At 43.3% G+C, this 21,883-nt stretch overlaps 1 protein-coding gene, 1 long non-coding RNA gene and 1 pseudogene across 5 annotated transcripts; 1 reads left to right on the forward strand and 2 right to left on the reverse strand.

Moving 5' to 3' along the window:
* Nucleotides 1–334: 334 nt before the first annotated feature.
* On the reverse strand, nucleotides 335–9,521 carry LOC146556106 (uncharacterized). 4 transcript variants are annotated; one of them, XM_085248471.1, is made up of 10 exons: nucleotides 9,254–9,520; nucleotides 8,103–8,592; nucleotides 7,884–8,033; nucleotides 7,151–7,200; nucleotides 5,832–5,963; nucleotides 3,946–4,030; nucleotides 3,468–3,655; nucleotides 3,264–3,350; nucleotides 1,218–1,293; nucleotides 335–753 (listed from the first exon to the last, which is right to left on the reverse strand). In XM_085248471.1, exons 2-10 carry the CDS (start codon nucleotides 8,539–8,541, stop codon nucleotides 563–565), a joined length of 1,398 nt encoding a protein of 465 aa, XP_085104597.1. In that variant the 5' UTR covers nucleotides 8,542–8,592; nucleotides 9,254–9,520; the 3' UTR covers nucleotides 335–562. The 4 variants fall into 4 exon arrangements, with proteins under 4 accessions (XP_085104597.1, XP_085104595.1, XP_085104594.1 ...); XM_085248469.1 differs by having other exon boundaries at nucleotides 7,151–7,290; nucleotides 9,254–9,519; XM_085248468.1 differs by having other exon boundaries at nucleotides 7,151–7,380; nucleotides 9,254–9,518.
* Nucleotides 9,522–12,804: 3,283 nt separating this feature from the next.
* Nucleotides 12,805–21,623, reverse strand: LOC146556107 (uncharacterized; annotated as a pseudogene).
* LOC146556108 (uncharacterized) lies at nucleotides 15,608–16,516 on the forward strand. Its single transcript, XR_014888966.1, has 2 exons — nucleotides 15,608–15,714; nucleotides 16,270–16,516. It is a non-coding gene; the product is annotated as an uncharacterized LOC146556108 (long non-coding RNA).
* Nucleotides 21,624–21,883: the final 260 nt, after the last annotated feature.

Genomic DNA, 21,883 nt, shown 5'->3' on the forward strand with positions numbered 1-21,883 from the left:
CACTTTGCATTTAATCATTACTTATTAATCTCTGGCTCTCTTCCACAGCATGTCCTTTGTCCCGTCTTCCTCTTTTCTTCCCAAACTGGTCGCAGCAGATGGCTGCCCACCCTGAGCCTCATTTCCTCCTATTAGAGTGCTTGCTTAAAGGGATCATCCTACTGTTGAGGTTACAGTATTTGCCTTACACTATAAACACTGTTGTGATTTGGCAGTCTTGTATCAGTTGGCATGATCCAGTCTAGCTGCACGTTCAGTATTGATATGTTAAAGGATACAGTGAAGGTTTGTACATATAAACACAGAGATTTGATGAAAATAACAATAGTCCTCGTGAAGGGTATGGCAAATGTTTATTGTGTATTTAACTGTGTGATGGATGTTAGTTTAAGGATTTGGGGCTTTCTGATACTGACAGTACCGGATTACAACATTTAAGACAAAATGATCCATAGTGGCCGCTGCAAACGCTGCAAACGCTGCAAACGCTGACCCGAAACCTTGGTTTCCTTACGTGTCGAGTAAAGATAAATCTGAGTTCTGTGAATGGAGCAGTGTTAGCTCACTGTAAGATAGTGTCTGTCAGAGAGAGTCTCTGTGGAGAGATGTTGCCATGGGGGTAGGAAAGTGCCACAGCGTGCTCATGTGGAGCCATGTTGGGGCCTTTCAGAACCAGGGTGGAAGTGGATGTAGACATCCGTGGGATGTTATTCGATGCCGAGCTCTGTCTCTGCTGAGTGCTGGAGGTGGAAGCTGAAACACAACATAGAGCAGCTGGTTGAAGTGACAAACGAAAAGTGTAGCACCACCTGCTGAGCCTCACTGAGCAGACAGTGAGCTTTACTGGACTTATATACGGCTGGCTTAGAAAGTTTTCTCTGTGAACATGACTTCTTTTACAGTTTCCATCTGGCAAAGTAAAAGGAAGGGTTGACCATCCAGGCTCCAGTGTGCAGTACATCTGGAAAGTATTTGGAGATTCAACAGTTCCCATTTAGTCATACTGCCTTATTCCAAAATGGAGAAAAATTCTCACAAGTCTATAAACGATACCTCATAATTACTGTAATTCCTGCAAATTTATTTAAAATAAAAAGGAAAAATATAACATGAACATTAAATATTCACAGTTTGGAACTTGAGCTCCAAAGTGTGTTTTTGAGGAGCAGCAGGCAGTTTGAAAAGATGTGTGAAAAGTCATCTGAGCCACAACTTACCACAAGCTGATCTGGGCTGCTGCTGACTGCTGATGGCAAAGCCAGTCTGAGAAAGACCTTGAGTGTCTCCAAAGGCCTGACAGGGAACAAAGCAGCAAAGGCGTGGCTGATTGGTAAGCAGCTTAATTATTCAACTTTAAACAGACAGAGAGAATGGGTGTGAATTTCAATTTGCCAAAGAAGGTTTCTAACAGATCTACAACTACAGGTCAATAACCAGCGAGACTGAGAGGCTCTCTGAGGGTTACAGTTACAGAAGGACAAAGAATAACAATTAACTGCATGTCTTTGGACTGTGGAATCGAACTCAGGACCTTCTTGCTGTGAGGCTAATCGCTGCACCACTGAACTTCTAATGTGAATTACAAAGTGCCTGATTCTCCTTTTGCTTTCGACTGAGGAGAAACGTTGAAACTGGAGTTAACAGCAGAGGTGGAGGCCACTCCTGTTAGTCTCACGCTCCTATATTCAATTCTGAAAATATCATAGATATACATATAAATAATAAAATAAACTATATCTCTACACATACATCTCTCTCTAACCACATACATACATGATGTAGAGAGAGATGTATGTATACATCTACATCTATATCTATAGCAGACAAAGATTTTAGTATCAGAATAATGTGATGGAAACCGGGTGGAGACAAGAGTCTGTGAGGCAGGCAGAGACACTGTGTGGACACAATCAAGAACAAATATATGCAGATCACACAGATGATCAAATCAAACAGCTGGCTACGTTTTCTCGGCACACCTGTTAAGGCAGCCACAAACTGATAAAATGATGATAATCTCCAAAACATGAACGGACAGGTCGTCAGATATGGACTTGAGTTTGTGTTGCTGAATGTCTCTGTGCCATCTTTGTTGTCCGTTGAAAAACAATGCAATGGAAACAGAAAACACTCCCTTTGAATCCAGGAATCCAAAGCAGGTTGTGTTTCCCACGGTACAGCCCTCACATTCTCACTTACACTACTTTATGTTAGCAGCTCCAGTATGACAGATGAAAGATGGATTATGCAGAAAAAACAGAATTGGGCTGAAAGGTCTGTTGCTTTATTACGTCTTCAGGTTGTGTAACACATTCATAAAAGGCAAGTAATGAAACTAATTACTTTTGAAAATAAGTAATCAGTAAAGTACCGGGATTACTTTCTTGGAGAAGTAATCAGTAATTAGTAACTAATTACTTACTAACTTGAGCAACACTGGATATCACAGACACTAACACTCATCACTGTCAGTGATCACGCAGCGGTGTGTCGCTGACACAGACAACAGTCACACGACCAACTCGAGATTTAATACCTGCCAGGAATGTATGTTCGATGGCAGGGTCTCAAACTCCGGTCCTCGAGGGCCGCTGTCCTGAAACTTTTCCATGTGTCCTTGTTACAATTAGCATGTCATTAGCAAGACTCTATAGCACTTGGCTGCATGCTGAGGTGGCGACCCCTAACCCTACTCAAGTAAGTTTAAGTAAGTGTTTGGAAAAATGTCCTTCTAAAAGCACTTTTATTGTTCATTCACACATGAGCTGCTGTAACATGAATCAAATGGCTGAGCTGCCACCTCAGCGTGCAGTCAAGTTCTATAGAGTCTTGCTAATGACCTGCTAATTGTATTCAGGTGTAGAAAGTTGCACGACACCGGAGCTCGAGGACCGGGGTCCGAGACCTCTGCTCTACACTGAATAGTTGTGAACAGTCCACACCCACTGAGGTAAACAATACTCTGGCAGCTACCAGAGAAATGCCTCCCAAAGCATTCAAGGTAACTTTGGGTAAAAATGAAAAATATTGTGAAATTTCTTTTTGATTGTCATATACACGTTTTAAATTCTTGATATTACTGAAATACGTCAAAAATAGTTTGCAAAAATGTTTTTATTCACTGACCACCAAAATCTCCATGCAAATGTTTTTAATCAATTTCCACCTTAAGCCCTGAGAGATGGAGATCTCATTCATGAGAAAGAAACAGACCATTTCCAAAAGAAATGTCTGAGTGCAGAGACTGTGGTGGAATCACCGACCTGCATCTGGTTAAGGCAGGCCTGGAGTTTCCGTTTTGCCCTCCACCTGGCTACCCTCAGTCTGGTCTTCTCTCGACGCTCCCGCACCTTCAACACAAAATCACCTTTATTTTTCAGGTTCACTTGATGCCTTTATAAATGAGGCACTTTTTTAACGTAAATATGCAGAAACCTTCTGTCCTCAACAATTTGAGGTGGACTGACCAGATCTGCCAGCAGCGGTTGAGGTAACGATTTCTCCAGTTCTCTGCGCTTTGTCATGTTTCGGCGACGAAGCTCACTCCTCCGCATTTTGTATTCTTCATAAAGACTAAGGTCTTTAGCCCAGGGTCGCACGGCTTGGCGAGGTGGGACGCCAGGTGGCAAGATGGCAGCTGACTGAGGTGCTGAATCTGAGAGTGCACACACAGAAAGAGCCCACTCTAAGTTCCAGTTGTGAGGCTATATTAAGCCACGTCACAGCGATAAACCTCTTTCATCACTTTGTTCTCGAGCTATAGCAACCAAAAACTCGAGTGTCAACATCACCTGGAAACCCAGCAGGGTGACGATACCATCCCGAAAGCCTTTTACAGCTGAGGGATAAAAGGTTTTAGGACAAGTCCCAGAACTTTTTATCATATCTAGTAAAATTAGACTAGAAGCATACAGACATGATCGACAGTTATTCACATCAACTCACGGGTGCTTCGTCCAGCTGAGCTGAAGGCTGTAGTATTTCTTTGGCATCCTGCAGCACTTGGGCACTCTGTCACTGACGGTTGAGGCTGAGCACAGAGATGAAAGCATTCATTGTATTCGATAGTCTGCAATAACAGGATTCCACGAGAGTTTTCCAAAACTGTCCTTCAGTCTGTTGTTGAGCTTACAACCATTTGTTCAGTCCAATGACATGCACGTGCAACTGGTAATGCTAAAATGGCCGTAGCTGTGGATATGTCATAAAGTAACAGTGGCACGTGCCTGAGTCAAAGTGTTTTGTAGTGTAAACTGCTTTAAATGGTCAGAAACACAAAAAGAAGTACAGTGGTGTGAAAAAGAGTTTTTTTGAATGTTTGTCACAGTAAAATGTTTCAGATCATCAAACAAATGTAAATATTAGACAAAAATATCAGAACTAAACAAAATGCAGTTTCTAAATGAAGGGGGAAAAATCCAAACCTACACGATCCTGTGTGAAAAACTTACTGCCCCCTAAACATAATAATTAGTTGGACGACTCTTAGCAATCAAACATTTGCAATAACTGGCAAAGAGGTTTTTTACAGCGCTGTGGAGGAATCTTGTTTGTGATTCAGTCACGTAGCAGAGTGAACAGCCTCACATCCCAGCACCTCAGGCAGATTCAGGTCAGGACCAGGCTCCTCCAACGTCTTTATTTTGTTTTTCTTAAGGCAGCAAAACAGCCAGAGACCACCACACTACCACCACCACAGGTTGCTGTGATGTTTCTTTTCTGTGCTAGCCACGTGTAATGCGACTCAAACTGAACAAAAAGTTCAGCTTTTGTCTCGTCAGTCCGCAGAGTATTTTCCCAAAAGTCCGGGGCATCATCAAGATGTTTTCTGACAAATGTGAGATGAGCTTTTGTGTGTAGCAGAGGCTTTTTCCTTCAACTCTCCCATGTAGGCCATTTTTGCCCAGACTCCTTATTGTTGAATCATGAACTCTGACCTTAACTGAGACACGTAAAGCCTGCGGTTCGTTAATGTTTGGTAGGCCGGCCGCACTCCTGGGAAGCTTCACCACATTTGTGTTTAATGGCTCCCAGTATGGTTCAACAATGCATTTGTAACCTTTTCAGATGTCAGTGACTTTGTTTCTCAGGTGTTTCTTAGATCTCGGCATGATGTGTGGCTTTTGAGATGAAACATGTAGAGTCAGGAAGGGGGCAAACAGTTTTTAACACCACTTCATATAAATGTCAGTGCACTCGCTCAATGTTTGGTCCTTTGACGTTTCCTTATCTTTTTTGTTTGACCATCTTTCAACGTCATGAATTCCAGCAAAGCTGTGAACGAGCGTTTACTAAGAATCCTTTAAAAGACCTGGAGCGCTCAGACAATCCAGCTTATAGAAGACTTCTTCACAGCGTGGTGTCAGATAACGGCTGGGATTAAACTACAATGGTGCAAAGACTGACATCCAAATGCTCATCGTCCAGGATGCAACTTATGGAGGAGAAAAAAAAAAAAAGGAGGGGGAGATGATCTTGCCCCCAAGAAAATGTCCCATGCATTCTGTCTTTGTCTCTGCTTCATGCAAGCTCTTTAGATAAGGACATCCTAGCTAAAAATAAATATTTAAAGTTAGAACATCTTTAAGGTTGAATAAAGTGGCTGTCACTTTGAGATTAGCAGCTGTTTATCAATATATTCTCTTTGGTCTTTGACAGTAGATGGAGAAAAGGAAGAACCACTTGTTAAACCTTTAAAACAAATAGAGACTTGACCACGATGGGACATGTACTCCCCGAGTGCCCTACAGCTCTTAGATTAAATAAAAGTTACAGTGAACACAAATGTAACTTATGTTCTTGAAAATTGTGCCCCACAACTGTAACCTCACCTCTGACTCTGGCTGATGACCCTGCTGTTCGTGGCAGTCAAGCAGCAGGGTGGCCATCACCTCTTGCTCTTCCTCTGGCTCCTCTTTTATATAGATCACCTCCTTCTCTTCTTCCTGTGCCTCATGCTTCACCTAGTTTGAAACAGGAGACAAACTGGAATTTACAAGTGCATTAGCTTGGAAATTGAAAATAAAAGAGCCTGTACTTTATTAAAATACCTACATAAGGCTTAATAAAACTGAACTGAAAAGAAAGTCTAAATATTTCTGTGTTAGAATGTAAAAATACAGTTTTAGGAACTGTATTCATTTCAGGTCATTTACACATGCATTCATTTCTGTAGCGCATTGTCTCATACGATATAAACCTTGCCAGCAGGATGAGATCGAGCCCTGAGGCAAATGTTTTGACTCTGTGCCATTACACTTTTCTGCTTCCATGCTTCCTGACAAGCTTCAGTGTAGGGCTGTGCGATATGACCAAACTCTCATATCCCGATATGAAACATCTATCGTCCCGATAACAATATAAATCACAAAAAATTTAACATTTTCTGTAAATTCTGTGAATCTCGGGCAGGTGAAGTGTTTCCTGCTGGGTGTCGTGTAGCTGGAGTCGAGTGTTTTAACGATGCATTTTTAGACAGAAGTTGTAACGGCGCCGTTTCCTTTGTGAGTATTTCTTACACGGCGTGCTGCGGGGAGAAGCCTGTTCTAACGTTGGAGTCTAAGGTTTATTTTTTAGCACCTGACGGCTCTTTTTTACTTCTCATCCGTAAATACTCTGCATACTTTTTCATGTGATTCCATTTATTTTGAAAAGTCTCAACAGGATCTAGAGCTTTATTGTGAAAGGTTTATGTGGAAAATAAACAAGCGGACATGCGATGGTTTTACTGTGGTTGTTGCTAACGACAACGCATAAAAACAGGCGCTTGTCCGTCCGTAGTGTGGTTATATTAAATATAAGAGAAAGAGAGAACTTTAAGAAATTAATAATAACTACAGTGACATCAGAACCATGAACAAATATTGCTGTAAACAGTTTATTTTGCAACACCACAAAACAAACGATAGCGTAAAATGAAACAATAGACATTTCTATATCGTCATCCGATATATATCGTTATATCGAACAGCCCTACTTCAGTGACTCCTGACAATATATCCCTGGTTTCCTTTTTACCTACCAGGATTTCCTTTAATACTCCAAAAACACGTTTTATCAGGGTTTTTTTTTAAAGAAATGTAAATTAAAAAACAAAACAAAACCTTGTGATATATCAAATCTGGAAAACTTGATTTGAATGAGCTGTTACCTCTGGAACAGAGAAGAGCAGCGTGGAGCTAGCTGCATAGGTGGCGCCATCTGGAGACAGAGAGGAATCCCCTGACTGCTGCCCATCATCTAAATTCGGAGCCGGGGCAGGAGACGAGGCTATGGCACTATCCATGCCTTCTGTATTAGAGTGCAGAATGGCCCATTCACACTCATCCACCTCTTCAACTTTCTTACACTGAACTGGGTCTGAGCTAGGACAGAACAACACTGTAGAAACAACATGTACTTAGTCTAACATATCAGTGTAAGGCAGTGGTTCTTAACCTGGGTTCGATCGAACCCTAGGGGTTCGGTGAGTCTGTCTCAGGGGTTCGGCAGAGCCTCAGCCGTGATATGCAAGGCTCATTTTGTGCACCAGTAAAAAATATATGTATGTCTTGAATTTGAAAAAAATCCTATTTTATTTTTCACTAAAGAGGGGTTCAGTGAATGCACATATGAAACTGGTGGGGTTCTGTACCCCCAACAAGGTTAAGAACCACTGGTGTAAGGCTACATTGTGTCACAACATGCCAACCTACATTAAGCTCATTGCCTAAGGGCTTGCTACTCTCCTAAGTAGCAACACCCGCCTTGAGTAAACTGCTGCTGTGATGCAGTGCTATATAAATAAAAAATAAAGTAATAGTAAAACTACAGTAATGTTCATCTAAAGATTTAGTGATGTTCTCAGTGATGAGAGAGAAAACATGTACGCACGCACTGTGTACCTGTACTGCTGTCCAGAGATTCTCCAGCCACATTCAAAGTGAGTGAAGCAGGAAGCAGCAGGTCAGATGAGTCAGCGTGGGCCACGTTTGAAGGGCAGGACACTCTGACTTTTTGCCTGTTCATGCTGTTTGGTGAGGTGCATTCTGGGACTAGAAACATAAGAAAGAGTACAGTCAGCACAAGAGAAACCAGGACTCAAGCATTTCATTGGTACGTACTGTTGCTGTTCCTCATCAACGCTCCCTCAGCAGTCCTGGCCTGAACTGAGAACGATGACAGGGTCTTTGTTGGGGAAATGCCAGATCTGCTTCTCTGTGTTCGTGTTAGAGTTGGTGGCTGAATCCAGACTAGGGTAGAAGCAGAGGCTCTCTGCTGCAGCTCCTCCTCCACTCCTTGCCTGTAGTACTTTAGCTTCAGCTCCGTGTAACGCAGCTTGGCCCGAATGTTATCGTTCTCCTTCTCTTTTTGAGCCTTCTCACTCTGCAGCGTCATCATGTCCCTCTTCATCTGCACCACTTGAGCCTTTAACTCCTCAAATTTGACTCCGACCACTTTAAGCATCTCGGCCAGCACCGTCTCGACCGCTCCATTTACTGCTCGCTCGACTACGGTCCCCATCTGGCCTCGAATTAGTGATACAGCAATGCTGACATCCATTGAGAATGAGTTCGGACCGAGAAACTGCAGGAGATGGTTCGTGCGTTTTACCTGCATGCACAGAAGCAGTTTAAACACGTATATTACATTACGTTACAATAGTCACGTCCACATTTAAGCAAACGTTTTCACAGATAATTTAGCTCAGGTTACAGTACACTTTGAAATAATACTGTTAACACTCAAAAAAGCCCCTTGAATGCAAGAATGCAAGAGTCAATAAGACCCTGAACTCAAAGCTGGGTAATCGGAATTACAGACACGAGAAGCATGGACAAAACAAACAAACAAACACTACTTCATCTGACCATACCACATAAATGCAAAAGGAGGTGCTGGATGTCTCAACCATGGACCAACTTGTTTAGTTTCAGAGACTTTATGCCGACATATACCAGTGACTGTAGCATTAAAGACTACAAGAGAACGACGTTGTACTTTACAGCAACTTTAATAAGGTGACTATGAATGGGTTCGAAAGAAAGACAGTGTACAAATGTTCAATTAAGTTTTAGTTGCGTTGTATTGACATAGACGCCACACTGTGTATGGGAAACAACATCGAACTTGACAGATTCTGCTAACATTAACCGCCGCTATAAAGACTATTTCTCTGTATCCGAGGCTCCTTTCATTGATAAAAGCGCTGATTTGGGCGTTAAATAATTCTATTTAACGCCCAAATCAGATGGGAGACAAACACACCACTTACCGTTTACTCTCGCTATTAGCCCGGTTAGATGACCGTTCAGTTATCTTAGCTGCTATCAGAACTTATACGAGTAGACAGCTAACTAGCTTAGGTTATCGTTAGATTTCTTAAATGGCTGTTAATGCTAACTTCCAGTTAAAGCTTAACAGACAAACAGTGTAACCGAAGAAGGTTAAACTTGTAAGACCTGGCATGCTCTGAACATTTTTTATGTGTAGCATAATTTTAGCAACAGAAGCGGATGCACTTTTGTTTCTGGCAAGTAGCATTATCGCCACCTAGTGCTATGGAGTGTGAATGTCAATAGTGGTATTTGGAGCATTCAAAAATTAAAACAGTCAAACGCAAACAATTGAGTCCAAGATGCTGCAATATAACTTCTTAACAGTGAAGGTATGGGTTTTATTACATACTTGATATCTATATATTATTTTCTAAAATCCAGTCTTTGTAAAAGGACTAATCAGCTGTTGGGTTTCCAGTTGTCCGTGTATATGTCCACAACGGAGCCTAATCAAAGCACATGAAACACTCTGACGACAGACTTTTCCAGCTTTCCTGCTGAGCTTTATCTGCAGTGGATTGCTCATTTTATTCCTATATCTGTTAATCTTTTTACAGGGAACATGGCGACCCAGTTCATTTACTGTATTATTGTGAGGTCTTTATCTCAGAATATAAAGCACCTAGAGGCAAATTGAATTGAATTAAATTAAGATCAGCAGCATACTTTTGAGACTGAGAGTCGTCAAATATGTGAAAATGAACCAGCTCTGTAATGTGTTTGACATCATCATACAGGCCACCAAAACTAGTTACAGCATGAGTGCAAAAACTGAAAAAGATGTTGACATTATTTCTAAGTGAACCAGAGGTTTAGTGCTTACAAAGCAAGAATTACAGATCTTATTATTGCAGTAAGAGAATGAAATTTATCTGGCTTTATTTGAAAACAAAAAAACTACTTTGGTTTAGAGATGGCACGATACCACTTTTTTATGTCCGATACCGATACCGATATCATGAATTTGGATATCTGCCGATACCGATATGAATCCAATATAGTGTTTTTTAATCAACAAAACTGTTTTTTTTTAAATATCTTGCTGCATTTTGTATAAGTTCATACTCAAGTTTAAAACAACAACTACACTAAAGCTATTCTGTTATACCTGTATACAAAAAAAATATTTCATAGTTCAGCAATACTGATCAATCTAATAAACTTAAACCTACACCATCCTCCCTATTCTGGTATTTTAAAGAGTACTTAGCGTAAATATTAAGCAACCTAACTAATAGGGTTCCAACTCCCAGCAACAACAAAAATAAATAAATAAAAAATAGGGAACCACCCCTCACGCGCCACCTCATGATGCTTAATCAACGTAATCAACCTTAATTTGATGCAGTGTGAAAAAAAAAAGCACAGAAATCAATTATTTTTCAAGAAATATTAAATAGATTCAACATCTTTCTTCAACAAAATTGCAGACTGCACAGATGGTACCTTCCCAAAGGAAAAAGTACTATAGCTTACTAGGGTATATATATTAGACTTAATAGTCACTATATACAGTAATGGACTTCTATTCATTTTACATCAAATTAAAACTTTGGGTGTAAGATTCAGATAATTATTTATTAAAAGCTCGACATTTTAAATGAGAATAAGAAAGAAAAGTGTGTCTTTGTGCCCCCTTTTCCCTGTTCATGCCCTATCGGCCCCCCTGGCTAAACTTTGCTAGATCCGCCCCTGCACAGTTACCAGCCGTCAGCTACAGAAAAAGATCCTGCTGTAGAAAGTAATATTAAATACATTCTAACAACAGCTTATCAAGCTTAAACGTGCTGCTGTTGTTCAGCCGCTGGTTTCCTCTTTCTGGTGCAAAGTGGACCAAAAACAAACCAGAGAGACGGACTCGCGACAGAAAAGCCGATCAGCTGATCATTAAGCAGTTTCATGATTGAAGTAGCAGCCAGAAGAGGCAGTCGCTCCATATGTCGTTTGGTAAGCTTAACGCAGGAATGCTTTACAAACATTCAGAGATGGACTTACACACTTGCTTTACTTCTCTCGGGGATAACTTTGTCAGAGATGAAATGCCGGGTTGCTAGCGAAGCTCCAAATGCTATCCAGACCACCTACAGGTCCCGCATGCCACAGCCGCTCTATCACGTGATGCATACTGCTCCGACGTGCTAACGTTCTGAGGTGAGTTACGGCGTGTTGCAAGTTTTGTGAGGTGCTTTCGTGATATTTAATGGATCGGATTACATTTTTTATTTTTCTCCGATATCCGATCCAGTAATTTAGGTCAGTATCGGACCGATACCGATACCTAATATCGGATCGGTCCATCTCTACTTTGGTTACTATATAGTTCTAAACAAACACTCACACTATGTGTTTGCCAATTGCACAGAGTCTGTTTCTTAAGAAAAAAAGAAACACTTTTAAGCTATTTATGTTCATGCAGTCTACATCTAAGTTCTGACTCATTTGTTGCAGGGTGAACTCGTCAGAGTGTTATGTATCACTTAAGTATCACTTCTCTGTTCCAGATGTCAGCATCATACACTCTGGGATTGAATTAGTTAGGTCTGAAGTCACTTAGTTCTATGACATAAAGAACAATTTTCTGTCAAGATTTTTTTTTATAAATACTTGATAAATACTTGATAAAGAGATAGTAGAAAATACTTCTTAACAAAAAATTGTTTTTTATCTTGTTAGAAAGTCTAACAAAAAGATCTGAAGAGTTACTGTAAGTGTAACATATGTTAACCATTCCTCGCCGTCAGTCCCCTGACCGTGGTCGGGAGACACGAGGGGAGATGCTTCCTCCAGGGCCGAAGTTTGTCCTCCTTCGGGGTTAACTCCCTTCACTTTTGTGGAGTAGTGAGGCAGACAGAAATCAGCCGAGGCACCGGAGAGTACTGAAGAGATGAGGCTTTAATAACAGTACTGCACACTTCGGAAACACACTGCATAGCCTGTAGCCCGTTAGAACGCTGCTCCCGGTCGCCCTCTCTACCCATGACACACTCTCTCACTCTCTTTTCCCTCTTTCGCTCCCCGCGTTTCCTTCACGCGCATGCTCACACACACATTACATACACTCCTTACTGCACCCAGTCACACACAAGACAGCAATTCCCGCAACACTACCCCCACTCTGGATGGCAATTAAACAATAATTCCACTCCAGCATTGTAATGCATAAAACTGGTACACAATCCCCTTTACCACTTGGAGCCCACAGGAGATAAAAGTGTTAGCCATTACCGCATAAAAGGTGAGGTATAGTATCAACGAGTGCACTTCAGTGACAAAGAGGTTGGCTCAAGTAAGGTGTACATACATGTGCAAAATAAAGCATTTCAAGTGCTGTTAAGTAGAAAAGAAATTACACAATTGTAACTATTACATGGCGACCGGGAATAACCAACTTATCCTAGCATCTAGGAAGGCACAAATACAAATGGATAAGTGCATGTAGATAACCCCGTAGGTCCTTCAGATACTTTTTTTTAAATGTAAACACTGGAACAATGAAAAAAATATAACTCTTTTAAACCATTGTAGCTAACAGTATAGGAGGCTGAAACGATTTAAACTTGAACCGAATCTTCAGTCCTACTTGGAACTGTCCATGGTAGGTAAACCAAGTTAAGTGATCCACACTCCATACCGGTCTGGAGCTCTGCGCCGACGAGTTGGTCGCTGAAACTGCTGGCCCGGGTGGTCTGGCTCACCCACCACACCCCCACCATTCTCATGGTCTACATGGGAAGGGGACGATGGGACAACCACAACCAGAGCGGGATCAGCTGCAACTGAGACAGAAGGCTGAGAGGAGCTGGGGCCATTGCCAGTTGCAGTAGAGAACAGACTGTGCAGACCCAGATCACGGTCTGCTGGGTCATCTTCTAAAGCTGGTGGTGGGACCTCTGTAGGGGACCACTGATGAGCCTGATCAAGGACCCAGGTATTGTCCAGTGGCTCGCGGCAGCGATAATGCTTTAGCTGGTCATGGTGGACAACTTTCACTTTAGACCTTGGGTTCTTCTGGATCCGATAAACTAGGTCATCCAATTGTCCCAGGACAAAGAATGGTCCTTCATACGATGGGAGGAACTTTCTGACCTTGTTCTTGACGTGACGTGTTCCTTTGATGAGATACCACACAGGATCTCCAGTCTTATACTGTGTGTGGCAACAGTTCTTGTCATATTGCCTTTTTGCGCGCTTGACTGACTCACCCAGGGCTTCCCTGGCGATGAGGTGGGCCAGCTCCAGCCGCTCACGCATTTGCTGCACATACTCTGGAACTGAGGGTTGGTTGCCTGGATCAGGAGGTAGACCTGCCACAAGGTCCACTGGCTTACTCAGTTCTCGGCCAAACATCATGAAGTTCGGGGTGAAACCTGTAGCACTGTGTTTGGTCGCCCTGTAGGCCATAACAGCGTACGGGATCATCAGGTCCCAGTCCCAATGACAACGCTCTGCTGTGGAGGCCAGGATCTTCTGGAGAGTGGCATTGAAACGTTCAACCTGGCCATCTGACTGGGGTTGGAATGGCGTGGTATGAGTCTTATCTATGCCAAACAAACTGCACACCCCTTGGAACACATCAGATTCAAAATTGCGTCCCTGGTCACTGTGTAGTGCTTGAGGTATCCCGTAGCGGCACACCCACTCAGATGCAACGACCTCGGCAACGGTTGCAGCCCGTTCATCTGGGATAGGAAAGGCTTCAGTCCACTTTGTAAAGTAGTCTTGTATCACAAGCACATATCGGTTTCTGCGCTCTGTCTCATTCAGTGGTCCCATAATGTTCAGCGCAACGCGCTCCATTGGGGCTCGACACCAAAATGTCCACCCACTGGCCCTTCATGCATCTGGCCCATCACTTCTGGTTGTAGCTTGCGTGGCAGTACGATTTGGGGATAGAACTGGGTCTCGTCAAGACAGTAGAAGCGACGGACCAGAACTCCATCTCTGAGGTAGAGCCGTTTCCATTGAGCCCAGTATGTCTTAGTGGCTGGGCTGCATGGTGAAACGATAGTCCATGGGGGGCGCTCACTGCTGGCCTCCATCCAGGCGCGTATGGGTGCAATGTCTGCATCAGCGTCCTGGGCTTGGCTCAGCTTCCCCATGGTCCAGCCATGAAACAGAGAAGCAGTATCTTATCTTATCTTATCATATTATATACATTTGTACTTATGTAAATATGTATATTTTTTATAGTTTTTTCCTTTCTCTTAGTTTAGGTAAAAGTTTTTCTAGTATGTTTCTCACAGTCGGGGGGAGTATTTTTTAGCCAGGAAAAACATTTCACTGTATGTTGTACTAGCTATAACTACATGTGACAAATAAATAAAGAATGAATGAATGAATCTTCAGTATCAAGGGTTTTAGCCACATATACTTTCTCGGTCAGCTTTACAGTGTGTGTATTAGTGGACATGTTCTGGTGTGATATGTCTGTTCTAGTGTGAATTGTCTGTTCTGAGATGTCTGTGTTGATAGGAGTGTTTTGACATGAAATGTCTGACTTTGTAAGAGCAGTTTGGTCTAAAGTCTTTGTTTCTGGTGTGGTGGTGTTATGACTTACCCCCACTAGACACACCGCTGTAGTAGCCGGTTGTCCCTCCACCCTCACCGGACTCAGCAACAGGGAGCTGGTGTCAGAGTCCAACTCGCATTGAACTGCCTGATGACTGGTCCCCCCGAGATGCTTGGGGGGGTCCTGCACTCTGCATGGACAGGACTGGCGACAGGGTCTTCTGGAGAGGCTATCAGCATTGGTGTGCACTCGACCTGGACGGTGGATGATCTCAAAGTTGTACTCGGCAAGCTTCTCGAGCCATCGAGCTAATTGTCCCTCTGGCTCTTTCATTTTTGTTAGCCACCGTAGACTGCTGTGGTCTGTGCGCACTTTGAAAGGCCGTCCAAGGAGGTACTGGCGAAAATGTATGGGCAGAAATCTGTGCCATCAGAAACTGAATTTGAATAAGTTAAATTTGAATTTGAATTGCTTAGATTGAATCTGAATTGTAACTTGAATAAATGCTTTTGAAAACTGAATTTGAATTAGTCTAATTTGAAATTGAATTTATGGTTTGAAAATGATCATCACTAAATTGAAATTGAATTTTATATTTTGAAAATGAATTGATTTGCTTTGAAACTGCATTTTATCCTTTAAAAATTCAGCTCTCGAATAATTTCAGTTTCACTTCTCACCATTCAATTTCAGTTCTACAATTCAATTTCAGTTCCAAAATTCAGTTTTTTGGAACTTACATCCGGTTCCGGTTCAAGCGCAGATTAATAGAACTACGTTTTACTAGCTGACCGAAAGTGTTACTGACGGGAATCTACAGCGTCTTGAGCTGAATTAAGACTTCAGAAGTCATTCGTCATGTCGAATGACCAGCGGATAAACTCTCAGGTTGGTAATAAATGTATTACATGTATAAGAACAAGCGTCATGTTAACAAATGATAGCCGTAAGGTAACTTTTATGCTTATTGTAGCTGTTAGCTAAAAACGCTAATTTAGCATAGTTTGCCCTGGATTCAGCTTTGACAACAAATATGATCGACTGTTTCTAGTAGAATTCCTAAGTTGTCATCTTAGACCCTCTCAGAGTACCCCCTCTGTATGCTTGCAGAGACCCCTACAGTAGGGAAACATGCAAAACGGTGTCCAAACTTTTGTGTTTTAGCTTTATTTATGTCTTACACAGCATCCCAACTCTTTAGCTAACTTAATAACTTTAGCTAAAGTGAATAGTTAGTCTAATTCATTAGTGTAGCATTACTGGGTCACCTCTGTTTGAAGTGATATAATATGATATACAACTATCAGTGTTTAACTACCATAATAATTCTTAGGGTACTGAGTGCATGCTTAATTAGATTTTTTTTTAAAGCATACTGCTCCATTACTATGTTTGACAGGCTGAAGTTGTCGGGTCACCTCCTAAATCGACCATCTTTTACAGGTGTTTTGTGCCAGAAATGGAGTGTCCACTGAAGACTGAAGATACTGAATCTCTACGCCTTGCCATTGATCCCTCTTGTGCCTTCATCTAGACAAGAGACATTAACTTAACCACTCTCATATGCTCTGTACCTACATCACCTTCCCTGACAGTCGTAGCTTGGCTCATCTGAGGGTGAAATTATAAGAATGTGTTATTTTGCAAAGTGCTCTCTAGGGTTCCTAAATAAAATATGGCATTGAGGTCATTTCTTTTGAATTAATCCCTTCTTCTGAAATATAAGAACCTCTCCTGGTTTTAATGGCACTTTGGATTTCCTTACTTTCTGTTCCACTTCCAAACCCAAATAGATGCTGACAAGCTGACACAGTAACATGGAAGAGGGAAAGAAGTTGGAAAGGACTAGTACAAATAAACCCAATGCCTAACAATGAAAAATGTAAAATAAGAACAATAATAATAATAATAAAGATAAAAGATGAAGTAACAAGTTTTTAGTTTTGTTTATTCCAAATGATCATCCAGATGTCTGTGACATGTGATGACAAACACCGTAATGGAAGGCCTTAGTCATCACATGCACTCATCATATATTTTTGCATATGCTGAACAGGCAGTCAGACATGCTGTAACTGTGGGGTGGAAAACAGCATGAACACCATACGGCAGGGGTCTCAAACTCCAGTCCTCGAGGGCATGGAAAAGTTGCATGACACTTTGACCCTTGAGGACTGGAGTTTGAGACCCCTGTCATATGGAATATGACAGGTGTGGTTGAACTGCATGAAGACTCTGAAGTTTCTCTTCTCTTCTGGCAGGACAGGAATGTGGCCTTGTCCTGTGAGCCACTGTAAGGATGTACTTAGAGTAGAACTGGACTGTCACCGGCCTCAGGCTCTTCACCCTTTTCAAAGACAAAGCAGTCATTTAGATAAAATATTAGATATTGTTTACCTGTAAATGCACAAAGAGAATTTAGAAATGTAATTATTGTCAAGAGTGAACAAGTACTGATAGTGTAATCTACAGCTGTGGCCAAACGTTTAGAGAATGAGAAGTGTTGTTTGCTTATTTACAAAGTTTGCTGTTTCAGTGATATTTGTATATCACATTATACCACTTCAAACAGAGGTGATCCAGTAATGCTGCACTAATGAATCAGACTAACTATTCACTTTAGCTAAAGTTATTAAGTTAGCTAAAGAGTTGGGATGCTGTGTAAGACATAAATAAAGCTAAAACACAAAGGTTTGGACACCGTTTTGCATGTTTCCCTACTGTAGGGGTCTCTGCAAGCATACAGAGGGGGTACTCTGAGAGGGTCTAAGATGACAACTTAGGAATTCTACTAGAAACAGTCGATCATATTTGTCAAAGCTGAATCCAGGGCAAACTATGCTAAATTAGCGTTTTTAGCTAACAGCTACAATAAGCATAAAAGTTACCTTACGGCTATCATTTGTTAACATGACGCTTGTTCTTATACATGTAATACATTTATTACCAACCTGAGAGTTTATCCGCTGGTCATTCGACATGACGAATGACTTCTGAAGTCTTAATTCAGCTCAAGACGCTGTAGATTCCCGTCGGTAACAATTTCAGTCAGCTAGTAAAACGTAGTTCTATTAATCTGCGCTTGAACCAGAACCGGATGTAAGTTCCAAAAAGCTGAATTTTGGAACTGAAATTGAATGGTGAGAAGTGAAACCGAAATTATTCGAGAGCTGAATTTTTAAAGGATAAAATGCAGTTTCAAAGCAAATCAATTCATTTTCAAAATATAAAATTCAATTTCAATTTAGTGATGATCATTTTCAAACCATAAATTCAATTTCAAATTAGACTAATTCAAATTCAGTTTTCAAAAGCATTTATTCAAGTTACAATTCAGATTCAATCTAAGCAATTCAAATTCAAATTTAACTTATTCAAATTCAGTTTCTGATGGCACAGACTTCTGCCCATAAAAATGGGACGTGAAATCCACGACGGCTAGTAGTTCACGTCGTGTGGTGCAGTAGTTTTGTTCAGTTCTTGATAGCTTACGACTGCCATATCCCAGCACACGTTCCACGCCCTGTTGCACCTGTGACAGCACCGCGCCGATGCCAGTGTCGCTGGCATCAGTGTCTAGTGTCATTTCTCCATGGTCAAGTGGATAGCCAAGAACAGGGGCAGAGGTGAGTCGACACTTCAGCTTGTCGAAAGCTGCTTGGTGCTCAGCATGCCACTGAAAATGTGCATTCTTCTTGGTCAGGTTGTGCAGGGGTTCGGCTATAGAGGCAAAATCTTTCACAAACCGGCGGTAATATGAGGCCAGGCCGATGAAGCGTCTGACCTCCTGGATGGACGTAGGTGTGGGCCACATCTGAACCTTTTGAACTTTGCTGGGGTCGGTAGCCACACCATGCTCCGATACCACATGGCCAAGATAAGCAACTTCGCGGCGAAAGAGGCAGCATTTGGCAGGTTTCAGTTTCAAGTTAGCTTGTTGAAGTCTATAGAATACCTGGCCAAGCCGTTGCAGCATCCCCGACACGTCCTTAGCACGATGATGTCGTCTAAGTAGACCAGGCAGGTCTCCCACTGCATACCAGCCAGGACGCGGTCCATCAGCCGCTGGAACGTTGCCGGGGCATTGCATAGTCCAAATGGCATGACGTTCCACTCAAAGAGGCCTGTCCTAGTGCAGAAAGTGGCGGCCCTGCGTGCTCTAGGCGTCAGCTCAACCTGCCAGTAGCCAGATGCGAGGTCTAATGTGCTGAACCATCTGGCAGTTGAGAGTGTGTCCAGCGTGTCCTGGATGCGGGGCAGCGGGTAGGCGTCTGTTATGGTGCGGTCGTTGAGAGCCCTGTAGTCAATGCAGAGACCGTATGTCCCATCTTTCTTACGCACCATAACGATGGGCAAGGCCCAGCTGCTGCAGCTGCGTTGGGCGAGACCGCTCTGTAGACTGTTGTAGATCTGCTGATCAGCATTTTGCTGCTTTTCCCCTGCCATTCTTCGCGGATTTTGTTTGACTGGGGCACCAGGACGGGTTATGATGTCATGCTGCACCAGGCTGGTTCGGCCCAGGTCAGCAGGCCCTGTAGAAAACACATGTCCATAAGTGCAAAGCAAGCGTTTCAGTTGGAGCTGTTCATAGTCATTGAGGTCTGTGGAGCTCTGGGCATAGAGCTCCTGCAGGTGCAGAGGAACCACAGGAGGGCTGGTCAGAGAGTCTGCAGCTGGAGAGACCATGGAGGGTTCCACGGCCTCAGCTGGCTGGAGGAGCCCGGCAATGGATCCCGCCTTAATTGTTACTGCTTTATTGCCAAGGTTAAAAAGGCGAAGTGGGACAGCTTTAGAAGGCTGTGCGTTGACTAGGACTCTGGCGATAAGTACTTTGTGCTTCTCAACAAAACCTTTGGTGGGACTAAGCATCATGTCACCTCGAGCTGCTGCACCAGGATGCACGTTTCCTTTCACCATATACTCTTGCCCCGGTTCCACCACCACAGTTCTAGCTATTCTCACTGCGTGTGACTTTGTACTGGCTTCGGTTTGGTAGTAGAGCACCTCTTCACTGAAAAGGATGATGCGGCATTTGCCGAAATCAAGACGTGCTTCAGCTTGAGTGAGGAAGGGATGCCCAAGCAGCACCTCATTTCCTGCTATATCTGCCACCAAGAAATCAACATCCACCTGTCGATTGTTGATATTGACAGGTATCTGGGCTTCACCAACACCGGCACGTCCCCAGGTCCCACACCAAGCAAGGTCTCAACAACTGAGGGCTGTAGTGGTGGTCTCACGTCTGGGTGGATGGAGTTGTAGTAGGGCAGCGGCAGCACGCTCCTCCGGGCTCCACTGTCCAAAACAGCACATACCTCCACTTCGTAGAGGCGCATGGGGATACTCATTTCTTGGCTTTGGCACTTAAGGTGGAGTACAGTGGGTTTTGGGCTGTCCCAAGGGCTACTGTTCAGTGTTAAGGCCTTGGTGGTTTTGTGAGGGGAAGGGCACTGCTTTTGGACATGGCCCCAACCTTGACAGTTATGGCAGCGAACCCCACTCCTTTTAAAGTTTCTGTGATTGTTCGGTGTTGTCGAGGGTGTGTGTGGGGCAAAACGATTCGGTGAGGGGCTAGCTGCAGGTGCATGCTCATGCTCAGCAACAGTCTCATCTTTGTCTTTTTCTCTGACGACGGCAGCTCGGGGCCGGCGTTCAGCTGCGTTACGGGCTCCTTGCTGCATGGCACTGGTTACATAAGATGCAGCCCTTTTAGTGGTTTCGTGTCGGTGGGCTATTTCGTATGCACAGGCGAGTGTGGCTGGGTGCCTCTCTAGCAACTTCTGTACTATTTCTGCATCACCCAGCCCATTGGTGAAAACTTCAACAGCTATAGAGTCTTGTTCAATCTTTGCTCTATTACCATATGCAACAGCCACTTTCCCATAAATGTCATCTCTGAAAACATGCAGGGCCTCACCAGGTTTACGCACTCGCTGCCTCAGTTCTACAGCAACAGCAGCTGCATGGTCAGAAGAAGCGCCATATGCAGTTTCCAGTTCGTCCACCAGGCGGCGGTAATCCCATTTGGATGAGCGGGGATTTCTGTGGATAATGGCCCCTGCTGCTCCAACTAGGCAGAATTTAAGCTGAGTTGTCATTGTTTTTTCTGACCAATAGTTAGCTTCAGCGCAGCTCTCAAACCTGTGCAGAAATTCCTTCCACGGTGTGGTGCCGTCATATTGGCCCGGACGTAGGGTGGGGACTCTCTCTCTAGGATCACTGTCCTCTTCACTGTCAGATGGGGGCTGACGGGGCACACAGCGGGTCTTGCCTGGTTTCGAGCGGGGTTTATGCTGTGCAGTGGTTTGCCCATAGCTTATGGCTTCATTAAGGCTACTGGAAGGCATACATTGCATGGGTGTATTTAACATTGCGTTAAATTGAGCCGGTGTGCTGTGTACAAAACTGTCCATGTGAGCGGAGGAAAATGGGTTTGAGTCTGGAAAGTGGATTTTCATTTGGGGAGTAGGGACTGGATAATAGTTCATGCTGCTGCCAGTGTTTCTCTCACGGCCGTAGCTGCGGCATTCAGCATCAACGAAGGGATTAGTGCGGGAAAACTGCGGCTGGGCAGGACCATCGGGCGGCGCGAATACACCCTCTCCATTAGCATGCGTGTTAGCACAACTTTCGGCACACAGGAATGGGTTCATATATTCACATTTAGTCACAGCTCTGTCTCTGTTAGCTTCCCTAATGCTCGCGGCACCCTCGGAGACACTGGTCAGCGACATGAACGGGTTGGAGTAATTGGTCTCAAGTCCGTACTTTTCGGGAGAATGGCGAGCAGCGGCCATCGCGAATTAGCTTAGCTGCGGGCTAATACACTTGTAATTACAGTCACTCGGCTTTATCGTTAGCCGCTTTAGCCTGTCGGTTTTTCTCTGTGCTCACCACTTCTTTAACAACGTGAGAGGGTCCCTTCGTGGTCGCCAGTGTTAACCATTCCTCGCCGTCACTCCCCTGACTGTGGTCGGGAGACACGAGGGGAGATGCTTCCTCCAGGGCCGAAGTTTGTCCTCCTTCGGGGTTAACTCCCTTCACTTTTGTGGAGTAG

This window comes from Mchenga conophoros, linkage group LG16 (assembly GCF_057382185.1).
Source record: "Mchenga conophoros isolate Kocher_MC1m ecotype Shallow Benthic linkage group LG16, M_conophoros_male_GT1.1, whole genome shotgun sequence".
NCBI lineage: Eukaryota > Metazoa > Chordata > Actinopteri > Cichliformes > Cichlidae > Mchenga > Mchenga conophoros.

What these genes read in the sequence shown, in the direction of transcription:
- LOC146556106 (XM_085248468.1), bottom strand. Translation starts at nt 8,541, where the DNA reads ATGGATGTCAGCATTGCTGTATCACTAATTCGAGGCCAGATGGGGACC. An exon ending in CCTGCCTTAACCAGATGCAG is followed by an intron (nt 1,294 to 3,263) that starts GTCGGTGATTCC and finishes GTTCCCTGTCAG; the next exon opens with GCCTTTGGAGACACTCAAGG. An exon ending in GCAGCCCAGATCAGCTTGTG is followed by an intron (nt 754 to 1,217) that starts GTAAGTTGTGGC and finishes GTTGTGTTTCAG; the next exon opens with CTTCCACCTCCAGCACTCAG.